The sequence below is a fragment of the Ornithodoros turicata genome, chromosome 6 (genome assembly GCF_037126465.1).
Source record: "Ornithodoros turicata isolate Travis chromosome 6, ASM3712646v1, whole genome shotgun sequence".
Classification (NCBI taxonomy): domain Eukaryota; kingdom Metazoa; phylum Arthropoda; class Arachnida; order Ixodida; family Argasidae; genus Ornithodoros; species Ornithodoros turicata.
In genome coordinates, this window is record NC_088206.1 from 65,719,009 (window position 1) to 65,741,391 (window position 22,383).

The following is a 22,383-nucleotide window of genomic DNA, read 5'->3' on the forward strand; positions in this document are numbered from 1 at the left end:
GGTTGCAACACAACGCAAGCGCCAGGCGATAAATGACACATTGTTCGCGGTATCTGAGAAGTCTCCAACTGAATATCAACTGTGTCTCCCACGTACTCCAACACACATCTATGACCTGTGAATGGCACGCCGCGCATCACTTATCAAAAGGCAGTCTCCCAGTACAAAGGACAATTGAGTGTCGACATATGAGCCTGTTTCACGACGTTTGTGGGCACCCCGAACCGTATCCTGCAGCGCCATTTCTGGTCGTGTAGCCGGAGGCTTTTCCGTACAGGGGCATGTATCACCTACACTGCGGCACGGAAAAATCGTGGCGCAAGGATTTCCACAAGGGAGATGACGTACCCGGTACGGCGGTAATGCAGGGAACACGCCGGACACGACCGTCTAGCAAGGACGCTCTATACTAGAGGAAGGCAGTTGGCGCTGCGGCCGCCGGACGAAACTTTAGTGCAACCGGTCCATGGATGCCTTCGTTGTACATTTTTCGTTCTTTTCTCACGATTCATATCAGTTTATTGTACGCCAACATGAACGACGCTCTCCAGCCGCTCTTCTACACGTCGGGATAGCATGCTCAGGACAAAATGTTACAATGAGAGAAGGCAATTTCATTGCAAGTATTTGACACTGGCATCACCTACATGAAGCACAATTTTCACTTACTTCTTGCTGCGATGATTAAAAATGAAACACCAGTGCCTTGTTGCGCGTCAAACACCGTAAAAACAGAGCTTCACCGCATAGCACGTTGCGCCCCAACAATTGCCACGAATGATAAGGTTGCTGCCGTTGCTTCGAAGAGAGAGGGAGCGTTCGCCTTTTTGCCTTAATTGCCCTCTATCCAACCTGTCACAAAAATCTGAAGGACGATTAATGTAACCAATGCGGCGGAAATGCGTTAGCATACGCATTCTCTTATGTGTGTGTGAGTGTGTGTTTATTTATTTATTTATTTTTGCTTTTTGCGATACGTTCTCTTGCGTTTTATTCGCTTTTTTATCATATGTTCCCTTTCTGTGTGAGTTTTGTCGAAATCTTGTGAAAAAATCGGTTATTTTGATTGGAATAATGTGTTACGGCCATAGGCCTCCGAATTGAGGAAGAAAGATGCTGCCTTTGCTTGGCAATTTTTCGAGTTTAATCATGAAAATTAACATAATTAATGCGTCGCCCGAATCCGAATGCAAACGGCCTCAATCTGTGGCAAAAGTCTCTCTCAGTGTATTTCAAGTAGCTTGCAATTTTTCTTTTAAGTAAAACATATTTTGACGAATTGAGTGTACATCCTCTCCTGGGACACCCTGTATGTGGTTCACAGCGCTGACAAATATAATAAACCTTTACTAAGTTTACGACATTGCCTACCAGATGTTATTCTGCGAAGGATGTGTCGCGAGTAACATCTCCTTTTTTTTTTTTTTTCATTTCAAATTACAAGAATGTGGTTATCATGAAATTCAACCTGCAGTCCGTGTTGCAACCTCAATTGGTTTGCTAACCTTTGTAGGCACCTGTTGACGAAATGAGCTTATTGGACTGATGTATCTGTCACATAATTCGAAATAAGATGCTCTTTGGAGTGTGCTGCTACGTGTACGGTCACACAGCTGCCGCGTCCAATTCCTGGTACGTTCTGATTGTTGAGTCATACAACAATTTTCGATGAAAAAAATCGACAATGTTGGCGCTTGTCATTTCAAATTGCTTCCCGCGTACATCGGTTAACGCTCGAAAGCCCCATCATGAACGTCGCCTGGGTAGACGGTCTGTGGATTATTTTTGTCCACCTGAGCGTTTATATATAAATCATGTTGCGCATGAGCCCTTCACTCAAGATACACAGCGAAAGGTGACAGACATGATCCAGATAGCTGACAAGTTCATCGTCGCCTTCTTGGCGTATTTGGAGTTCTGTAAGTGGACGCTTAACTACTGTTGTACCACTTTCGATGACAAATAATCGTAATACATGGTTTTACGGGCTAGCACGTGGGAACTGGGGGGTCCATATTACGAAAGCCTCTAGTCCTTCGATCGTTTCTCTCTGTCCAGTGTAGGCCCTGCGAGTTCGGTACGCTAGAATTGTGTCCGATACTTAAAAACAACAAACAGACAGTTGATCCAGCGCTCGCTTTCCGCGTGCCTGAACATACCTTTTGTAAAGACGCCGCATTAGTTCATCGAATGCGCGTCGGTGTGTGTTTTACAGCGCAGTGCCGATGCCGCTTGAGAGAAGTTGACTCTCCCAAATGCTGTCACTGAGGTGCTGTAGAAGATCTACAGCACACTCTTCTCGATTGCCCACACTACCAACCTTCCCGAACCATATTCTCCGGACCCCTTAACAAACCAGACTCTCGCCCCCTTTCTCTCACAAAATCGCTTTGCCCCTGGCCACATCCAGCCCACCAGCGCTCTGCCGTCAAAGCTCTCTTCACGTTTTTGGATACAACATGAATTCGATCATGATTGTGAAGGGGCTTATTATTTCGTTCCCCGCATGACCACCAGCAATGGGGTAGAGTATCGGCCCTCGGGATGAAATTCCCCATCCATCATCTCACAATAAAGTGGCAAGTGCTGTTCATGGGAACCATAAAAATACCAATAAATAAATAAATAAAGAAATAAAAAGTTGTTGTTATGTCGGCACAGTTTCCTCAGAAGTCGGCCCAGGGCATCGGTCGTGACGTTGCCCACCTCTGTGAGGCCGACAACGGCGAGCCCTTTCATCAGCACCACCTGCGGATTACCATCATATCTATTTTTATGTGAAGCTAATCACCATCCAGAAGATTACGAGTACAAATAATATCGGGCTCTTACAAGAATACTAACATGCCGAAAATTGATCGGAATTTGGCCCAAAACACGCTCCGTTCTTGAGTTCTCAACACGTCACCAGATTTGTTATCGTTCCATATGCCCTTGTCAAGCTACATCGACCCTTCCCTTCTAATACAAGGCAAATAGAGGACAGAAATGTCGTCCGCGTGTGTCAGAAGGACGCGCTGAGCGGACAACACTTTTCCATGTTTTCGGCCAAGTTTGAGGATCCCCAATGTTCAATAAAACGATATCTCGAGAAAGAAAATTTATATCCAACATGCACACGGTTAAGGGAATGTACACAATTCTTTGGTTTCTTCTCTCTTGGTTTCAGCTGGAATGGCTCAGGCACCTGAAAGAGATCTGGTGCTTGGTGCACCATATTTTCGAAACCGTTACCGGAAAGGCATTCCAATGTGCTCAATATGTTCAAAATCATTCGAGACTTGCTATATACCCTTACTGGAGCGGCTCCGCAATAAAGAGACAAACAAGCGGGGGGGGGGGGCTGTTTGACACGACGCGGATACCGAGGCCCCAAAAGTAGGTTACTATATTCCCTATATCCCTATATTCCCTAAAACTCCCCTTTCGAACTACACATTCTGAACACTTCTGGCGCGATAATGTAGGGCACGGCATTGCTGGCGCACAGGTAAAGGCAGCTGGTGTATTCAAGACATAGCGGGCGGTGCCGCCTACTGTTAGTTAACCCTGTGACGTCATGACCTTTTCCATGTATCGGACCGTTCCTTCAAAGTTTCCATGAAAATCAGCATTTGAACACACGAAAATCAACAATTGTGGCTGGAGATAGGACCAGATTTGAAAATCGGTGTCCCGTCGGGCATACAGCGTATGTTTAGACACTCACGATTACATTGATTCTACATTTTAATTAATTCTACTTTTACCTGGCTTCGCACCGTCGCGCGGCGTGCCTGAGCGATGATAGTTCACCGTCGGCGACTCGTGGTATGCGCGGTATTATATCATGTCGAAAAATTCGGGGCAAAACGTAAAGCGGGCTTCACCTGTTAATGTTCCAATAGCGTCCATGTATTAGAAATGTAAAAGCACGTGCGAGACACTCTGCTGACAGCGCTCTGCCTTCGCTAGGGGCACGTTCCTGTCGCAGAGCGAAGCTTTTTAATGCAATTTCCTTGGGTGAATATTGGGATCTTTGAGGTTCCATTTAGGTTCCAAGTTTTGAGTTGAGACACTTTTGTACCGCTTACGCCTGAACGGTCCCGTATGGTCGACAGTTTCTTCATAAATTCGGCAGAGCTATTTCAGGAAAGTGTTCAGCGTGTGCAACGATGAAAACACGGAGCACATCCTCATGCAGTGCAAAAGGTATGCACCAAAATGAACAACGTTGAAATCTGCATATGCTCGCGACCGCTTGGACAATAGAATATCCCATAGAGCAAAGAGCACAGTGTGTAAGATATATAAGAGTAAGATAAATAAGAGTGTGTATTATGTCACCTGTAATTTCGTGCGGAAATGACGTCAGTGCCCTCGCTTCCGTGTCAGGCGCATGACAGGTTCCGATAGGCAAGGGGCTTTGTGATCCCTGCGTGTTTAAAATTGGTTTCCCAGTCGCTTCTGAAACAGCATGGGTGGCTGTTGGCACAGCGACGGTAATGCTGCGTACTTCTCCTACATATTGTATTGTTGAGTTGCATATTGTTGAGTATTGTTACAAGCTCGCATAGAGGGTTCGCAGTCCGTTATGTCCGAGCCCGTCAGACACAGTTCTCCTTGCACCAGCGCACGTATCCATGCCCGGCCCAATAGCCTCCTCTTTATCCACTGCAATGGTATGTATGAAGAATATGAAACCCACAACATCAAAAACGAGTTTTCATATTTTGATTTTAACAAATTTTGTATTTTCAGCATGCAGCTGAAATCGCACGATTTGTTTGTCTGATTAGCAGTGCGTATGTTTCTGTGGGGGGGGGGGGGGCACGTCTGTTTGTGCGTGCGTGAGACTATGTATGTGCGAGCGTGTGCGTGTGGGTGTGCGACCGTTTGTGTGGGTTCGTGTGTGTGAGAGTACATGCGCATGCGTGTGCGTGAGCGAGCGTGTGTGTCGGTTTGAGCTTGTGTGAGTGTGTGTGTGCGTGCGTTTGTACGTGTCTTTGTGCGCTCGTATGAGCGTTTGTGTGTATGCGTGTTTGTGCATATGTGTGTACGCCCGCGTGTGTGTGGGCGTGCGTGCGTCTGTGTGTCGCAGTTGGTTTTGTGCCACTGACACGGCGAATTCCACGATGAAACTCCACACTGATCATGGCTCAAATACAGTCGTTGTTTGTTGAGTGTGAGGGGGAGTGACCGAGTGAGACAGGGATTTTCCCAGCGCCGTCCTACACCCCCTAAGACACCCCCCCCCATAATCTTCCAACACCCCTGCGAATGGTCTGCCACAAAGGCCAAAAAAGTCAGAAAAGAAAAGCGAAATGTGGGTGCTACTCCACCCCCACCCCCCTTCCCAGGGAACACCAATCAACGGGACGAAAATCCTGGGAATATCCCTAGTTGCTACTAAGATCCTAAATAAGCAGGAAGGATCTGCAAGCGCAAGCTTTCCCATTCATCATCTTAACAATTAAGTTGTGCGAAAGCGATGTTACGCGTGAGGACTTCGATACTTCTTGTGAGAAGGCTCATTACTTCATTCCCCACATCACCACTAGCGATGGGGTAGAGTACAGTCTCTGGCGATGACAGTCCCCATATCTCATCTTAGAAATAAAGTTATTGTTGTTGTTATTGTCTGTGACCCTGTAAATCACCACTGCGCAGACGCGTCAGCATTCACTCTAGGTATAGATCTTTTGTGCTGCAAAATTACTTGATTCTTCACGTTAATTGGAGAGGTGTGTCCGCACGTTGTTGTTGCCTTTGGCGTATTTTACGAGACCGTGCATCCAGTAAGACGATAGCCAGATACTTGAGTAAACTCTAATCTTGCAAACTTTCTGCTTTATATACTAGGTCACACGTAGGGGTCAAACTCTTCACGAGTTAGGTGTTTGGAATATGGCGCATATGATGCTGGTGGGCTTCACCCCATCGCTTCAATGCAGGAAATAAAGCCTCCTTTACATGTCGAAAATTTCGAACCTACATGGAACCTCGAAGATCCCAATATTCAAGCAAGGAAATTGCATTAAAATCTTCACCCTGCCACAGGAAACATGCCACTAGCGAACAAAGGCAGAGCGCTGTCAGCGGAGTGTCTCGCACGCGGTTTTAGATTTCTAATACCTGGACGCTATTGCAACATGAACAGGTGAATCCCGCTTTAGGTTTTGTCCCGAATTCTTCGGCATGATATAATACCGGGCATACCATGAGTCGCCCTCGGCGAACTAGCATTGCTCAGGCACGCCACGAGAACGTGCGAAGCCAGGTAAAAGTATAATGAATTAAAATGTAGAATCAATGTAATCGTCATCCTGGGACTCTTGTGCGAGCAACTGACTCTGTCCGAAAACGTGTAATAAATGAATGTTTATTCACTGCAGCAGCGACTCCTGCCAGTGGCAATATAGCCTGCGAATGGGTCGAGAGATTCGGAGGATGGTGTCATTCGTACGAGCGTCTCAAGGTAAGCAAGGCAACAGAAATCCTCTCGTCTAAATCCACGCGTTTGAGATTACATCTGAATTATGCGTACCAGTCTAACATGTGGGTTGTGGCTAGAGGCGGGCTGACGCGACAAACCTTACCGCGAAAAAATATCAGACCAGTCCACTAAGCAGCGGCGCAACCACTGGCAGCCGGGGTCACCAGCTGCTGCCTGTGCATGGCCCACAGAGGGGATCAGGGCCAATCAGCCCCAACCAGACTTCGCCGCCAGGCAACTGAAAGCCCTCATTCGATCACTCCAGCAGACTGACACAGTGATTTATCCAGATCCCCCCCCCCAACACCCCTTCCCCCCAAATTTTTGGTGACACTACCCAAATTTTGTTCTTTACGAAATAGCTGTAATGATGACTCCCCCCCCCTTTTTTTTTTCTTGCTACACCCCCGATGTTAGCAAATTCTTGGTAACAATGCGTTCCTGTGTTCATCACATGTATATATATAACCGTATATGTTTGTTTAATATTATATATGTTTGTTTTTAGGACTATGTTCCCAATTAATAGATTTGTGTTTGTTTGTTTTATGTACATGTGTATAGTATATATTTATGTATTTACATGTATGAAATTTTTGAGGTGCTCAGGCCGTGTCAGGTAGCTATGCTACCTTTAGCCTGTAGCTTCCTCGCTACGTTTGTAGTGAAATTAAACAAACAAACAAACAAACAAACAAACGTGCCTCAGCGGTAATACGCACGGAAGATAATAAAACAAAGGCAGTTTTTTTTTTTTAAGTGTTCAAGTAATGTCGGTACGGCTATTCAAACATCGATATATCGATATTTCTTTTTAAAACACCCATATTTCTTTTAAAAATACCGATATATCGATAAAATATCGATATATAAGTATTGATATTTTCATTGATTTTATCGATTATTTTTTTACGATGTTGATTTTTATCGATATCGAACATCGCGATATTTTTGCATCACTAGGTTCCGGTCGAATCCGAGATTCCGCAACGGAGCAAGAAAGATTGCTCTGTCGCGGAGCAGGCTGATTCGCGGCGACCAGTGAAACACGCGGGGCAAAAAAAGCTGCTCCAGATCGACCAGTGGAATTCGCCATTTTTGCAGTTTTCTCCATCGAGAGGAAGCTCCTGAATGATCTGGACACAAAGGAAACTATCGATACATTTGCAAACGCCAAGGCCAGTAGCAAGCACTTTTGAGTTTTGGATTTTAAATTTTGGAATTGGAGTTGAATTTCGCCGCATGACCTGACCCACACGTATGACCTCTTTGACTTGGGCCCTGTGCATGACATGGGAATAACTTCGTTGCATTGAGGCTGTGAAAGCCTGAATGTTGAAAGACACAGGGGCAGGGGGGGGGAGAATATGTTTATTAAGAAAAAAGAAAGGGAAGGTCAGCCATACGGAGGTCGCATTGCTATTCCAAAAGAAGGAAAATGGGGAAGAAAAGAAAAGGAAAAGAAAAAGAAAAAAGGAGAAAAGGGGAAGACAAAGAAGAAAAGGCAAGGAAAAGACGAAGCAAAGAAAAGGAAAGGAAGAACACAAAACTACAACTGAAAAGTCGCACACAGGGTCACAACACCGGAGCAACATGATACTCCGGTGAGGAGCTGAGAGCAACGTCGATGCTCACTGGACTAGGGCGATGGAAATGCATAAGAACTGCCTGAGCCCCTATGCAGGGTGGTTGTATCCGTTTTGCTATTTGTGGCATCTATTTGTTGCATCTATTTGTGGAGCTCTCCATATTTGTTTTGCTTTTCTTTTTTGTGTTTTTTTAGCTGGCCGACTCAACTAACCGTTAGTGACCTTGCTGTCGAGGATTCAATAAATGTATAAACGCAACACATATGTCAACAAACTTTTCTACACGTAAGAAAATTTTACGGGAGGCAACACTAGCCGAAAGGGTACCTTGCAAACCATTTGAAAACTGACCATATGCAACGAGCATGTTCTTTTAGCTAAAGCGGCGGTTAGAAAATGTATATGCGTTGCTTCTCATGCCCACATTTACTCGGCCTCGTACGATGTCCGGCACAGCGGTCTGTGACAAAGGCAGTTCTGACGTTCCTCATGCATAGCCCGTGAACTCTCAGCTTGTGAAGTCTTGTGTCAACTGATTCGTCGGTGTCACCCTCACCTCTCACCACATGGACATTGCTCTCTATTTCTTTCTTTTTTTTTTCTTTTTCTTACTCTCATCCCTCTCTTGCCTTTTTGTTAATTTATTAGTTTCTTCCTAGTTTATTTTATTTGGTTTGTTTCGGTTACTTTATTTTATACCTATACCCTTGCGGAATAGCAAGTCGGCACACCGTTTGGCTGACCTTTGCGCGCTTTTTTTTGTCTTTCTTTCTTTTTCTCTTGTAATAAATACACCCCCCCCCCCCACTTTTACTGTCACCCCTCCTATCGCTTTTTGTTAGTGTATTAGTTTCTTTCTAGTTTATTTTATTTAGTTTCTTCCGATTGCTTTATTTCCTACTGGCTTCTACTTATATCCTCGGCTTGCGGAATAGCAAGTCGGCACACCGCTTGGCTGACCTTTCCGCTTTTTTCTGTTCTCTTCGTTTTTCTTTTTTAATAAATATATCCCCTCCCACCTTTAATTGGATTGCCTTTGCTTGGATCACTTGCAGTATAATGGTAGCTTGCTTACCTGCAGCTACATGTGCGCTCTCCAGAAATCCACTTCATGCTACAACTATGAGGAGAAGGAATCATCTTGTTTGGTAAGTTAATGTTCTGTATCGTGTTATTTGTGCAAAGGGCAGGTGAGGGCTGCATTCCTTCTTTTTGGCCTTTGATGTAACTAATCGTTTGGAGAAACTACCTACACAGCGCGAAGCTGTCACCGTTATCTGATAAGGACGATGATACCAACAAGCAAATGTGGACAAGGAAAAAAAGGACAAGCTCGCACAACATACCCAGCTGAAGTTCCCTTATCGCGATACGTCCCCTATACGCTACATGATTGTAGGAGGGTATCATCGTCGTCTGCACTTGTACAAGTGCAGCTCTAGTGATATACTCTTAGAGAAACATAAGACTCGCGTGAAGGCACAGAGCCCTTCTGAGTTCGCTTTGAGTTATACGGAAGCTTGCATCAAAATATCATAAGAAGGGTTGCTCCCCTTAAAGCATCCTAAGCCGATCGAAAGTAACTGTTCTGAGGCTCAAACATATAGTACAACTGACACACACAACACCAGCTTCAAAGTCCAGCAGAAGATGAACGAGTGAAATGTAGCGCTCGTCGAAAAACACAGACAGCGACATGTACATGTACTCACCAGTAACCAACGTAACCACTCAACAAAGCGGTCAAAGGACGAAGGTGTTTATTTCACTTGAGCCATGCGGTCAGTGGTTAAAATTTTCCGTCCACAAAAGACTTCACTCTGGGTGCCTGAACTTTTCGAACATGCAATACACCACCCTTACAACGTCAATCATTGAGGACGGTGCCCGGTAAACGAGCGGCCTTTGTTTGAAATCCCGGCGGATCCCGACCTGAAATTCTTCCATGTTGCCGTGTCGCTAAACGTTCCACTCTTCAATATATCTTTCTGGTTTCCACGAAACGGCAATAAAAATCCCTAAATATGTTGCTGGAATACCAAAACGAAGATTGGGAGGACTAGACAGTTTGAATATTTGCTGTGTGTAGTTAAAAACAGTGACAGACGGGTTCCGTGACATTTCATCGAACGCCATTTCGTAAAAAAAAATGGACATTTCATCGAACGCAGTTTCATCGAATCGGTAGCCGCCGCTTTTTCTTGCGGCAACGTGTGAAATACGTAAAACCTAACCTTGGTCAGGCGTCGATGAAACAGCGTTCGTCCAAAAGGCGTTCGACAAAACGGCGTTGATGAAACGGCGTTCGATGGAATGGGCGGACACCGACAGACTCTATGCTGAGCATTGAAGGTATGGGCTTGGTTGCGCTAATGCGGGTAGTGGCAAGTTTCAAACTAAAGACACTACGGCTACTTTGTTTTGTAAAATTGCACCACCGGCACATCAGGCTTTGCCCAATATTATCACTAAATAGAAAGGGACCTCTGTTGGTGTCCGGGAGCGTAGTCGTCGGTAGTCACAGGCAATAAGTCAAGTCAAGCCAAGCCAAGGAAGTGCAAACTTCGCTAGCATTCGACACGCTGTATTCTCGCGTCTGTCACCGTCTAAGCCTTGACCCACTGACGCAGTTCGGTAACCTGGAAAACGCGCCAAATATTCCGCATCAAATTTTCGGTACGGTATAGTCCGGTACAAATTTAGACGTACTGTCCTGTACGGCGGAACTTTCACGTGTCGTGAAATTCCTCGATGACGGGACAGTACAAATCTACACAGCAAGGTAGTGCAGGTTTGAAAGAATGCCTGTACAAAGATCGATCACTCCATTGATCCCCGTAGCCAGTACACCGGGGTATGCCCAAAGCGTCCAATCATGCCATCATAGTGTGCAATGCGATATTGACAGTTTTATTCCTTTTCAGGTATTCGGCTTGCATGCTAGGAACGGTGCATGCTACAATGGAGACTGTATTCCAATCCCACGGGCAAAGGCACTCTTCAAGATGATCAGTAAGCTTACGGGCCAACTTCGAATGCACTCACGTGACCGTCATGAACACATGCTACGGGCCATGTTGCGAAAGTAGTGCACAAATTGTGGCTGCGCCGGATGTGTTCTGAAAAAACATTGGAGAACATGTGCAAATGAGATCGAAAAAGCAAAACTGTATGCCGCTTGTAATGCAGGCCAGCAAACAGTTCTCAGGGAGCACAACCTCCGCCCTAAGCAGTCTGCCACTATACTGGGAGGCAGATATTATTGGTTATAAAACTTCGCCAACCAAATGGAAAAAAAAATAGCAGCGCAATTAAAGCGATATTCCCCGCTAATGCTCGATTTTTTTTCAGAATGAACGAATTTACACTTGCAGTCATGAGCAGGCTGTAAAAAATTAGTGTCATAGTGTCATGTGGATATGCGATGACCTGGGACCTCGGTAAAGCAAGTATTAGCTGGTGTACCGTTTCCTGCATTCTTAATTATATCTCTTCCCACAGCGCTATCTCAGTCGCGCGTCCTCAAAATATCGACACCGCGCGTCGATCAATTATCACCGTTGGATCTGTTTGCTCTTCTGTATCCACATATCCATCCCATGTGTCTCTATCTATTTTGCAGCGCCCAAAAGAACTCTAGATTGCGTGCCAGGTCATGACTATTTATATGTAAGTATTGTACACTGTTAGCAAGAAAAAAGAGGTATAAGCAAGGTATAAAAATGGGCCCTTCTACCTTTATTATACCTTCTTCTACAGATCTATATATTTGAAGGGCACAGAAAACGTATATTTAATTTTAATATTGATATTTAATAATCTAATATTTAACAGTGCATTGAAATGATTTTCAAAATGAAGAATAGTTCAAGATACCTACATCGTACCATTTCACAGACCACTACACTTTTAGTTAAGTACTTGAATCATGATCATTGGCGCAAAGCGTCGTTGTTGCACTGTTGCGAAGCATTTTCTCTATTGACTAAGTGCGTGAAATGGGGCTGCCACCACACTCGATTCGATGAAACCGTCTGCTTTGCACAACGGTAAGAAAATGCTTTAAAAAATATTTCCTTTGCCACTTCCCTGATCGAAATTAAATTGATCAACAGTTAATTATAATTATCGAAAGTAATTCACAGACCACACACTGCGGCGTCGATCATGATCATTGGTGCCTCACCCCTTGAACCCGACGTTTCTTTTCTCGTTAGCATCCTTGTTCCGTTACATATTGCCAGTACGTCCACATATGTCACACCTATAACTATGGCCTGCTTGGTATAAGTAGCACATGTCATAGCTACCATTCATCTGTTATTGTTGCTAGGTGTAGGAATATAGTATTTAGTTTTTTTTAGTGCTGTAATACTTTGCATCTGGCTCCTTTGAGATGACATCTTTCTTAATGGCTTTGAGCACAACAGGCGCAGTTCAGCAACGGCGAATCACAAAATAGCTGAAGATACGTGTCAGAATAATTGCAGTTTGAGCATGCTCCCAAGAGCAGCAGACTGAGCATCTCGTCCCAACTCCCACGCTAGCATATCATGTGACCCTCCTTCTCTTTTAAACAGAACGACCATGGACCTTTCGGGTGCAAATATTACTGCAACGATGCTTCGGGGCATGCCAACCGCCCCGACGGCATAGTGTGTCAGGTAAGGGCCAATATATAAATAAACATACCTGTTCAGGGCACACCGGAAGACGCACAATAGTTAACAACTCTAAAGTAACGATGTGACTCAAATTTATCTGTGAAAAGAACTCTATCAACGGTATTTTCCTAGTCGGTGACTAACAATATGTTGGGGCACGTCCACTTGGGTACAAATGATGTTTCTCCTGTCATAAGAAACTGTGTTTGCTTGACCCGTCTCAGGACGCTATCCGCTAACGTTACTGTGGAGCATGACTGCATTGACTACATGGTGCCCCTGCATCAAGATTCCAAATCCGTAGTCGCCGCGCAAACTTTCCTTGTGAATGTGGTATACGACCACGATTGCAGTCCAGGAGGAAGACGTGGGAGACACGAGAAAGTATTGACCAATCTCTGGCGGATACTCAAGAAAGTCGTGCGGTACTGTTTCTTCTTCGTTGTACCGCGGACAGTTAGATGTTCATGGAAGATCACATCTACTAGTCCAGCAGGAAATCGCAGGAGACATTGACGAGAAAGTATTGATTCTGATCGTTGGGTATCCAAGAAAGGCATTCAGTGCTGTTTCCTCTTTCTTGAACCGCGCTCAGCGAAACACCCCAATGACTCAAAGAGCTTCCCAGGCAGGGCACTGTTAGATATATTCTATAGGGCCAGGTAACAATCACAGTGCAAAAACGCCCCATCTGTTTTGAAGACGAGGTTCAAAATGGATGTGAGCCACTATGTGGGTGGTTCTACAAGTAAACCTTTATAAATAATTTAACGGCGAACCAATGAAAACAAATATTCTCGGAAATATCTAGGAGAATCATTTTTCGAGTAGTCCCCAGGTTTCCAATGCTAGTATACGCGATCGTTTGGGAACCGTTTGTATTACAGCAGAAAGGAAGGACGTCTTGTGGGGGCTGCGCAGCCAATCATGCGCCTTGACATCATTGTCAAGTTTAAGGCCACTAAGTGGCTCCTTGAGGCGGGCAAAGATGTCGTAGTCGGACGGTGCAAGCTCTTGCGAATATGGGGCATGTGAAAAGCAATCAAAACAAAGATCCCAAATGGTTGATGTAGTCATACGAGGCATGTACGGGCGGCCATAGTCATGATGGAAAAGAGCGCCCTTGCTGAGCAGTTCTCCCCGGCCGCTGTACCATATTTTCTGAAATATCGAGAGAATTAGCAGCTTTTGGTTGTCTAGCACGCGTCCTGCTTGCAGCGTGGATAGAGCTGGTACTCTGCACTATTTTGGAGCTCTTTGTGGTATTCGCGAGTTAGTCTGGCCCGCTTATAGCTTGTCGCATTTTTGCACGAATGCGCTTCGCGTTGCTCTCAGTCACTCCCGCACTCGACACGTTTCACTTTGTACTGGTGAGATTCCTCCGTGCGACCATCTGAAGCTCGCCCTTTCTCACGGTGGTTGTGGAGCTGATGGAACTGCTTTGCGTAGTCGGCCGCGATCAGGCGGGCAATGGCAGGACTATCGCGGGGGGGGGGGGGGGGGATGGTGCATCCTGGGTCGACTTTACAGGGAACTGTGGCTACATTTGTCTTACAGCGTTTGAGGAGCGGAATGCCGTCACCGTAGCCACTAGGCCGTTGGAGATTTTTTTTCTTTCCTTTTTCTTTTTTTAAACGAGGCAACTATTTATAATTTTACACTGTTCCCGGACACAAAGCACAGTATAGCAACAGAACGGCTTGGAGGTTAGACAACCATGTCTATTCTATTTTTCTTGCTGTCTGTTTTTTGGCTATTTGTTTCTGCTATCAGTTTCTCGCTATCTATCCGTTTTTCTGCTACATGGAGCGGGCGTGTTTCACGACAGTTTTGTAGCCGTACTTGAACACGTGATCCAACAGCAGGAACCAACGAGTGCGGGGCATACGCTGAGATATGCGTCGCCTCACAGGGTGCCTCATGCCCCACGCCTCGGAAGCTAAAAGGGTGCGCTCATGAACGCTATAGTGTTTAAAACTGTACCACGTGAATAATGTGGCATCGATGCTGGCATGAGCTATGCGGTAGGACAGACACACACACACATCTGTATTTCTGTTCTGTGCCTTACCTTACCTGTAAATCTACTGCCGATTATGTATTCATGCATTATTATTTTTTTATTCATTAACCCTCAGGGCGGTAGCGTAGCAGAGGAGAGTGGTTTGTTTGTTATATAAGAATGATATAAAACACTGTAATCATGCAAGCAGTTGTGGGTTACGGAATACAAATAATACATATCACGTGAGTTACATGATCACAAAATGGCACTTTTAGTCGGTGAAATGGATGTGATGCAACCAGGGAACGCGCCACACAGGAACCTGGGCATCACGTACAGATGAATTAGTACTGAGCATCAAGAGAACAACTTGAGATGAAGCCTACGAGAGCCTTGAATGCGGCGTCTCTCTGGTTGGTGTCCTACGTCCCCAAGACCTTCTCTATGGAGAAAGCTCTGTTGTCCAGACGAGCTAGTCCAGCCCGCAATGTCTTGCATTGGGACTGATGTCTTCTGCACTTCATAAAAATATGTTCCTCTGACGGTCATGCGCCCGTGAACAGTGCGCCGTACAGCCTGGCCCGGTCATCTCTCTCTCTCTCTTTTTTTTTTGTGTTTTGTCTTGTTTTTTTTTCTCGGAGTAGCAGAACTTGTCAGGTGACAAGTTCAACCTCTGCGTATTGTTTTTAGTCCGTCCAACTCCAACTCCAGCCAGGGAGGTAGATGTCCTTGGAATGAACGAATCTGCGAATCTTTCTGACGGTGACTAGTGCGGTGGGAGATGTACGTGGGAGGAAGGAGTAGATCAGTTCGCAGCGAATCGTTGTGGTAGTATATTTTATGAAAAAGGCACCGGCGGGATATTTGTCGGCGTACTGCGAAGTTATAGATAACTGGAGGTTAGCTTTCATAGATGTAACGCTTGCGGCGCGTAGTAGTTACGAAGGATGAACCGAACAGCTCTGTTCAATACGGTTTCGAGCGCGTTCATAAGTGTTGCTTCACCAGGATCCCAGACAGAGCCTGCATACTCAAGTTTAGATAGGACCATGGATTTGTAGAGGGTTAGCACTAAGGTGACGAGGAGCGTGATGGAAATTGCGTCTGTTATATACTATAGGGTACGATTTGAGTTATTTATTATATATCAATGTGTTTTCCACCGTAAGTCGAATGATATAAAGTACGTACTATTATTACTTTATTAATAGTAGTCGTCATTAGTATGTATCCCCGGACCAGGCGTTCTTGACAGAAGCGTTATTGCAACACCTGTAAATTGTCATTGCTTTGGAGAGTCTTTTGTTGCTGACTTTTGCGCTGGGGTCGGACGCATTACGTTTTTTGGAAAATACATGACATATACACTTACTATATCCTCATTTCAGATGCTAAACACTGCCAAGATCGGTAAATGTGACGAAACGGGCAACTGTGTCTTGTGACCGGCTCAACGTATCACAGCTCCAATCAGCCCGCAAATAAAGAATAGCCACTATACTCGTGAGTTTTTGTTTCTCTGTGAAAATAACTGTTGAGACAACTGTCGACAGATACTTTTCTTTATACGGTCTAATACAATATATAATCATATAAAAACGTACGTCTCAGTCAAAATCATCGGACCGCATTTTGGTTGAAGTGTAAGTGGCGGCGGAAGTGCAAGAAGTTTTGCAGTCACTTGCTGCAATGGTCAAGAAAGAAATACCAGCGTCTTGTTGCGTGTCAATCACTGTAAGAACAGGGGGGGGGGGATAATGGCAGGATCGGCTCGCCGTTGTTGGCCATACAGGAGTAGGCGTCGTGACGACCATAGCAAAAAAGAAAGAAAAGACGGATGGAGGGTGAAGGGTGGAGATGCGTAGAGGGTGCGTGGGTACGTCGGTGAGAGCAAAGTTTTAGAGGGTTCGTTGAGCAAGACCCGCCTCCTGAAGAAAGCGAACGAAGTGTCTTGCTTTAGCGGAGCGTTCGCCATAAGAACTACCGGGGTAGAGGATGGTATGCTCGGCAGTCTCTCCTCGGAGTCGGAGGTCTGAAGGTATGTAGGCCTTACCATCATCATTTGGTATTCCTAGTGACCCGCTCAGTTGTGTTTGGTTGGGGGTGATAGGGGGTGATGATGGTGGTAGGGGGATGCTGAATGCCGAGCAGGTATCGACAAACATCTAGCTTACTTGTGAAGTACAAGTCGTTATCTGTAATCAGTGATAAGTTGGTCCGGGAATCCAAACCGTGAAAAGACATCCAGCAGTCGGTCCCAGATCAGAGCTCTCACAAACTTCCAAAGGGGATAGAGCTCGACCCACTTCGTGAAGTGATCTGTAATGAGTAACAGATATCGGTTACCATACGGGGGATTTCTGGGGTACGCTACATGCGGTTATCTGCCAAGGCTGACTGACAATCGGGTACAGAAATCCTGGCGGCTGTCCGCCCATGGGTTTAGACTTCTGACAATCTGGACAGATGCGAGCAAACCGTAAAACATCCTTCATCATACCAGGCCACGTCGCGACACCACATAACTTAGAATAAGTATAGCTGCCGCTACCGCGACCTGCCAACGCAGAGTCATGGAAATATCCTAGGAATAACTTACGTAGTGAAAACGATACAGTGCAACAACAAGGACAAGAAGGATCAGGCCACTGATCTCTATGTCTAAAGGCTGGATCGCGCTAGATCAAGCGTAGATCAGATCAGAGAGGGGCGCGTGGGAGCGAGGTGCGGCAACCGGCCGGCATGTTGGAGGGACCACTGGCGCCGGCTGTTCCCATAGGAAACAATGGGAAGCGATTTGATTTGGAGTATTTATTGCGCTCTAAATGCTCCATTGCTGATGAGCACGCATCTTTCCTAGGAATCAGTATGCTGATATATTCCAAACGTGCTTCAGCCGTGTTCCTGTAGTTTTTAATAGTAATTACCTTCATTTTTTTATCCGCTGCCTGTATTCCGTAGGGGGTCGTAAGTGTCGTGCACAAGGAGCATACGCATGAACGTGAATTCGGTGAATGTCAACCCATAGAATTAATTCTTTTTGCTCAGAAATTTTTCACACTGTTTGTTATTGTAAGGAACTTCCGTTTTTATATTCTTTGTTTGTTGTTCGGTTTCCGTGTGGTGTTCCGCGGTTCTCGTTCGTTATTGAGTGGTTTCGTGTTATATGGTTCTCGTTTGACTTTTTCCATTATCGTATTATGTTCTACAAGTGTCTCTGTGTGTGTTCTACAATAAGACTTCGATCCTTATTGCGAAGGGGCTCATTATTTTATTCATCGCATGACCACCAGCAATGGGGTGGAGTATAGACCCTGGCAATGAAACTCCCCATTCCTCATCTTAAAATAACGTTATTGTCACGAGTGCGTTGCATTTGTTCAGCTGTCAGCGTATTTCATTACAGAAATTCGAAGCGCTGTGCACGAAGAGCACTTATCACACATGCTGCATAGGAGCGACTGCACATACGAGGTTAACACAGCAGTTTATTTACTTCCAAGCTCACCAATTTAAGGAACAGTGGAACAAATTGGCATATTGGCGCAGGTTCTGCATCCGCTTCTTCGGCGCACCTGAGTGACTGTGAGGGGAACCTGCATAGCACAAGCGCATTGTTTATAGAAAATACATGGTTTTGAGATTGATAGGAGCAGCCACACATACTTTCTTAGTAGGTAATGGCACCAGCGAAGTAGCAATGCAAGCAAGTCCGAGTTGTCATGCGTGCGATACGAATAAACAGATTTTTCCTCAAAATAAAGAGCTTACCCGAGAAAAATTATCCCTCTTTCTCTGTTCGTGTGAAGTGTACTCAAAGCTGCAACAAACAAGCATGACATGCCCTTTAAGAAATTTTAAAAAATACGGGCAGCCCCGCTTGAACTAAATGCAGACGACAGGATGCGTTGGGCCCACCAATATGGCGGCCGGTGACCACGCTGTCGAGCACCCCATGCGCGATCCATCCTATTCGCTCCGAGATCGAACGGTGTCGGCGCGCTGCGGAGAACGGAGAACTACCGCAGTGTGGACGCGTCGTCTGCTTTTACACGTTTATTCCGCGTTCAGTGCAGTAGGTGGAGCACTGGGGAACCGAACAGTATCGTACCATCGCGGCACAAGTGATCTTCCGGTGAATATACACAAGAATTGCGGAATAGAACCATCAAATCCGAACATCGACCCACGTGTTACCCACACTCGAATGGTGACAGTGTCGCCCCCTATAGGTCGATCTCGCAGCGAATACTATAGAGATCAGTGGATCACACACGAACAGGCGCCGACTAACAACTGAAGTTTAATCTCCAACCGCAGGAAAATGAAAGGAAGAAAGTAGAAGGGACACGAGGCTACCCAGGTCACACATTTAGATCAAGCGTCAGATCAAGCGTAGATCAGATTAAGCGTCGGTCAGATAGAAGAGTAGGTAGCGGACAGAAGCGTAGGTCAGACCAAGCGTAGATCAAGCGTCAACAGAAAAGATAGCGTTCTTGAAGAACAATGGATGCTGCACTGGTACAGCTTCCTTGTCTGTTAAAGATCGTGAATGCCTCATATATCTCCCTGGGGCGTTGGTGCCTGTATCTAGCAGTGACTCGCGCACTGCGTAATTGTGGCGCGCAGCCACAGGCTGAGCAGTGGAGGGCGAGATCGCTTCCCGTCCCTGATTTCAGGGAATTAGCATATTCACGAAGCCTGTCATTTATGCACCTCCCCGCCTGCCCTATACACAGGACTTGCCACAGGTCAACGGAATATCATAAACGACCCCACTGCAGCAGCTTACAAACGGCTTCCTGTGACTGACCCCGCATGAAGGTGCTGCCTGCTGCTCTCTGTGCACCCGCACGCACAACCACTACGTTTGCCTGGCGCAAAAAATACCGCTCTGATACAAACACGCTCTGAAGCCTTCTTGATCCTGTGATACACTCCGTACAAATATAGAATCTCCGCTGTCCTAGACAGCTCCTCGTACTCTCGCTCTCCTGGAGTGCCCCGCCTGACTTTCCGCAGGGGGTTATCAGCGATGCCACTCAGCAAGAGTGCATAGGGGATAACCAGACGTTTCAAGTCTATCAACCTATCGGACATCAGGCCAGCACGAATTTGATGAGCGCAGGATCTGATTGATTGATTGATTTGTAAAAGAAAAAATTGGAAATGTTAGCCTCGAGCCACTCGGGACTTGCTGCTCCAGGACGCGTTATTCAGAAAAGAAAGGGTCTTCTGAGCGCGTTCCTCATTGTCGCAGTTGCTACTCCACGCTTGCCCCAGATTCGAATGCGCCATAACATCAATATTGCGTGGCAATGTTGGTGCAATGTCACTGCAACAATTTGTGCTGACTGGGTGGGTATGTCTTCCCCCGATTTTTTTTTTTAACAAAGATATCAAATGCTGCTTCAAATCACTGTTCAGTAGAAGAGTCCTTTTCCTCGGCTTTTTAAACTCTGTTGGAAGATGGGATTCGAAAGATTCGAGATTCGTAAGATGCCTGGATTCGCAGAATCTTTCTTGGACCCGGATCCGGATTCATGGAATTCTGGATTCGTCCCATCTCTATACTATTATGAATTATCACAGTACCCTGAATTCAGTGTTTCGTTTATTGTTTGTCCGCCCTAGTTCACGATCCCTCTAGGCTTAGGCGGAGCCAGCTATGTACTGTTGCTTCGCGTGCAATAAAAGTGAATGGAGTTGAAAATTATTATTATCGTCGTCGTCGTTGTTGCTGCTGCTGCTGTATTCGTTCTGTACCCGCATTTTCTATTACCGTGGACAAGTATAGCACCTAGCCCAACACTTCTCGCTTCCTTCCTCCCTTCGTCGCAATGTCCCCGGTTGGTCCCCGATGAGGAGCTTCACCCATGGCTGATCATTGTATTCACTAGTTTTCGCCCGGAGATCCTTAGAACTTTGCAATATTGAATTTTCACGCTGTGTAACTGAAAAATATCATGTGTCACACGGATATCGACATTTATGGTTATCGTAATTGTATGCTGCTCTGAAGCGCAAGCAAGTGTACATGTTCGCAATAATTATGCGCGCCTTCGTAACAGTGAACCGCAGCTGCATATACATATGTGAATGGCAAAACGGAGCCAATAACTTTAAAATGTCAGCAGGCGAAGGTATAATGAGTTTTTATTACCTTTACGTATTATCCTACCAGATGTTATCTACTGCGAAGGATATGGTTATATGATCAAACAGAACTCGTTGTGGTAATATCAATTTACTTGCTAACGATTCTGGACACCTCCTGGGGAAGTAGGAGTATTAGATGCACGATTCTCACACGTAAACACAATTCACTCTCTCTCCTTCTCGTGTGCCCCTGCGTGTGTCTGTTTTCCCGCCACTCTGAACAGAGATCAAGAATCTACCTCCCTTGTTGACCCTGTTTGGTATACGTATGGCGGCCCGTGTGTGATGACGAAGACGTGCCTCTGCTGCCACGCGCTACGGTGGTGGCACGGCAGTTCTACCGGCACCGTCCTAGTGTGAGGCCACGACCATCTGCCCGCTGGGACATTCCGTCATCGCCGGTCAGGACTCATGTAGAGGAACACCACCTCCTCTACACTCTAAAAAAAAGGAGTAATTTTACTCCTTTTGGGGACTCAATGCATTGCCACAAAAAATAGTCCCTTTCGGGAGTAAGTGCACGGGCGTAAATGAATGCCACAGACTGGAGACCGCATTTCACGCGCTGTTCTAAGAGTCCCAGGTACATAACTCGTGTGCATGCATGAAAATAAATTGAAGCAAACCATCAGCCGTGATATATCGAGTGATACATACATCTTGCGCCATACATAGGGCATAATTTGCGAAGAAGTGCTAACTGTTTCTTACTGTGTGGCTGGAAAATGGCTACGTTTGCTGAGTTATACAGCCTTATGCCATCAAATTGGCCGAGGGCGCATATTTACGTAGACTGTTGCATTCAGGAGACCATTCGCAAAGTTCAGTGACAATTCGCAGTCCTGGGGAGTAAATGTCGGGACTAAGTTTCGGGTTAGGGGACTAAAATGGGAAGTAATTGCAGTCTAGGGGAGTAGAAGCTGCAATTACTCCCCGTTTTACTCCTTTTTTTTCTTAGAGTGTACATTTGGTGACCCGAACAACGAACACCATGTTGGCCATAATTCGGCCCAGCACGATCCCAAATTTCTGCAAGCCCACCTCCGGGGGTACGGTGCATCGTTCTACCGAGGAACCGCTAGGCGACGTCGTCAATCCACCGCGGCTCCACGCATCGCAACGCTCGACCGCGGAGCACTATGGTTCTACCCTCCTTACTCATCTACCCAGCTCACGTCGCCATGGTCGCACACGTCACGTCGCCGCACGCTTCGTGATGGCACTCCTTGGGATTCCACCAGCGGCACATTCCCGAGCATCAAGCTCCTGTACCGGTCGTGGCACGCCGCTGTCGACCGCACCACCCCATCTGCTACGCTAGCGGTCCAAGAACCCTGCCCGCCTCGCCTTCCCACCAGGCTTCGATACAGGGTGCTGGCAGCCCATCCAATGGCGCTCGAGACGCACCGGGACCAACGTTCCACCGGGGACCCACACGGAGGCCACCGAGTTCTACTCCCGGTCTCCCCGTGCTTCGCGATGGTCCTCCCC

At 46.1% G+C, this 22,383-nt stretch overlaps 1 protein-coding gene and 1 long non-coding RNA gene across 2 annotated transcripts; one reads left to right on the top strand and one right to left on the bottom strand.

Moving 5' to 3' along the window:
• Positions 1-1,740: 1,740 nt before the first annotated feature.
• LOC135397077 (uncharacterized) lies at positions 1,741-16,233 on the top strand. Its single transcript, XM_064628415.1, has 7 exons — positions 1,741-1,919; positions 6,375-6,457; positions 9,120-9,212; positions 10,989-11,076; positions 11,687-11,733; positions 12,645-12,728; positions 16,122-16,233. Exons 1-7 carry the CDS (start codon positions 1,865-1,867, stop codon positions 16,176-16,178), a joined length of 507 nt encoding a protein of 168 aa, XP_064484485.1. The 5' UTR covers positions 1,741-1,864; the 3' UTR covers positions 16,179-16,233.
• On the bottom strand, positions 10,954-18,330 carry LOC135397078 (uncharacterized). The gene is made up of 3 exons (XR_010423582.1): positions 18,242-18,330; positions 16,908-17,052; positions 10,954-11,183 (listed from the first exon to the last, which is right to left on the bottom strand). It is a non-coding gene; the product is annotated as an uncharacterized LOC135397078 (long non-coding RNA).
• Between the last annotated feature and the right edge of the window lie 4,053 nt (positions 18,331-22,383).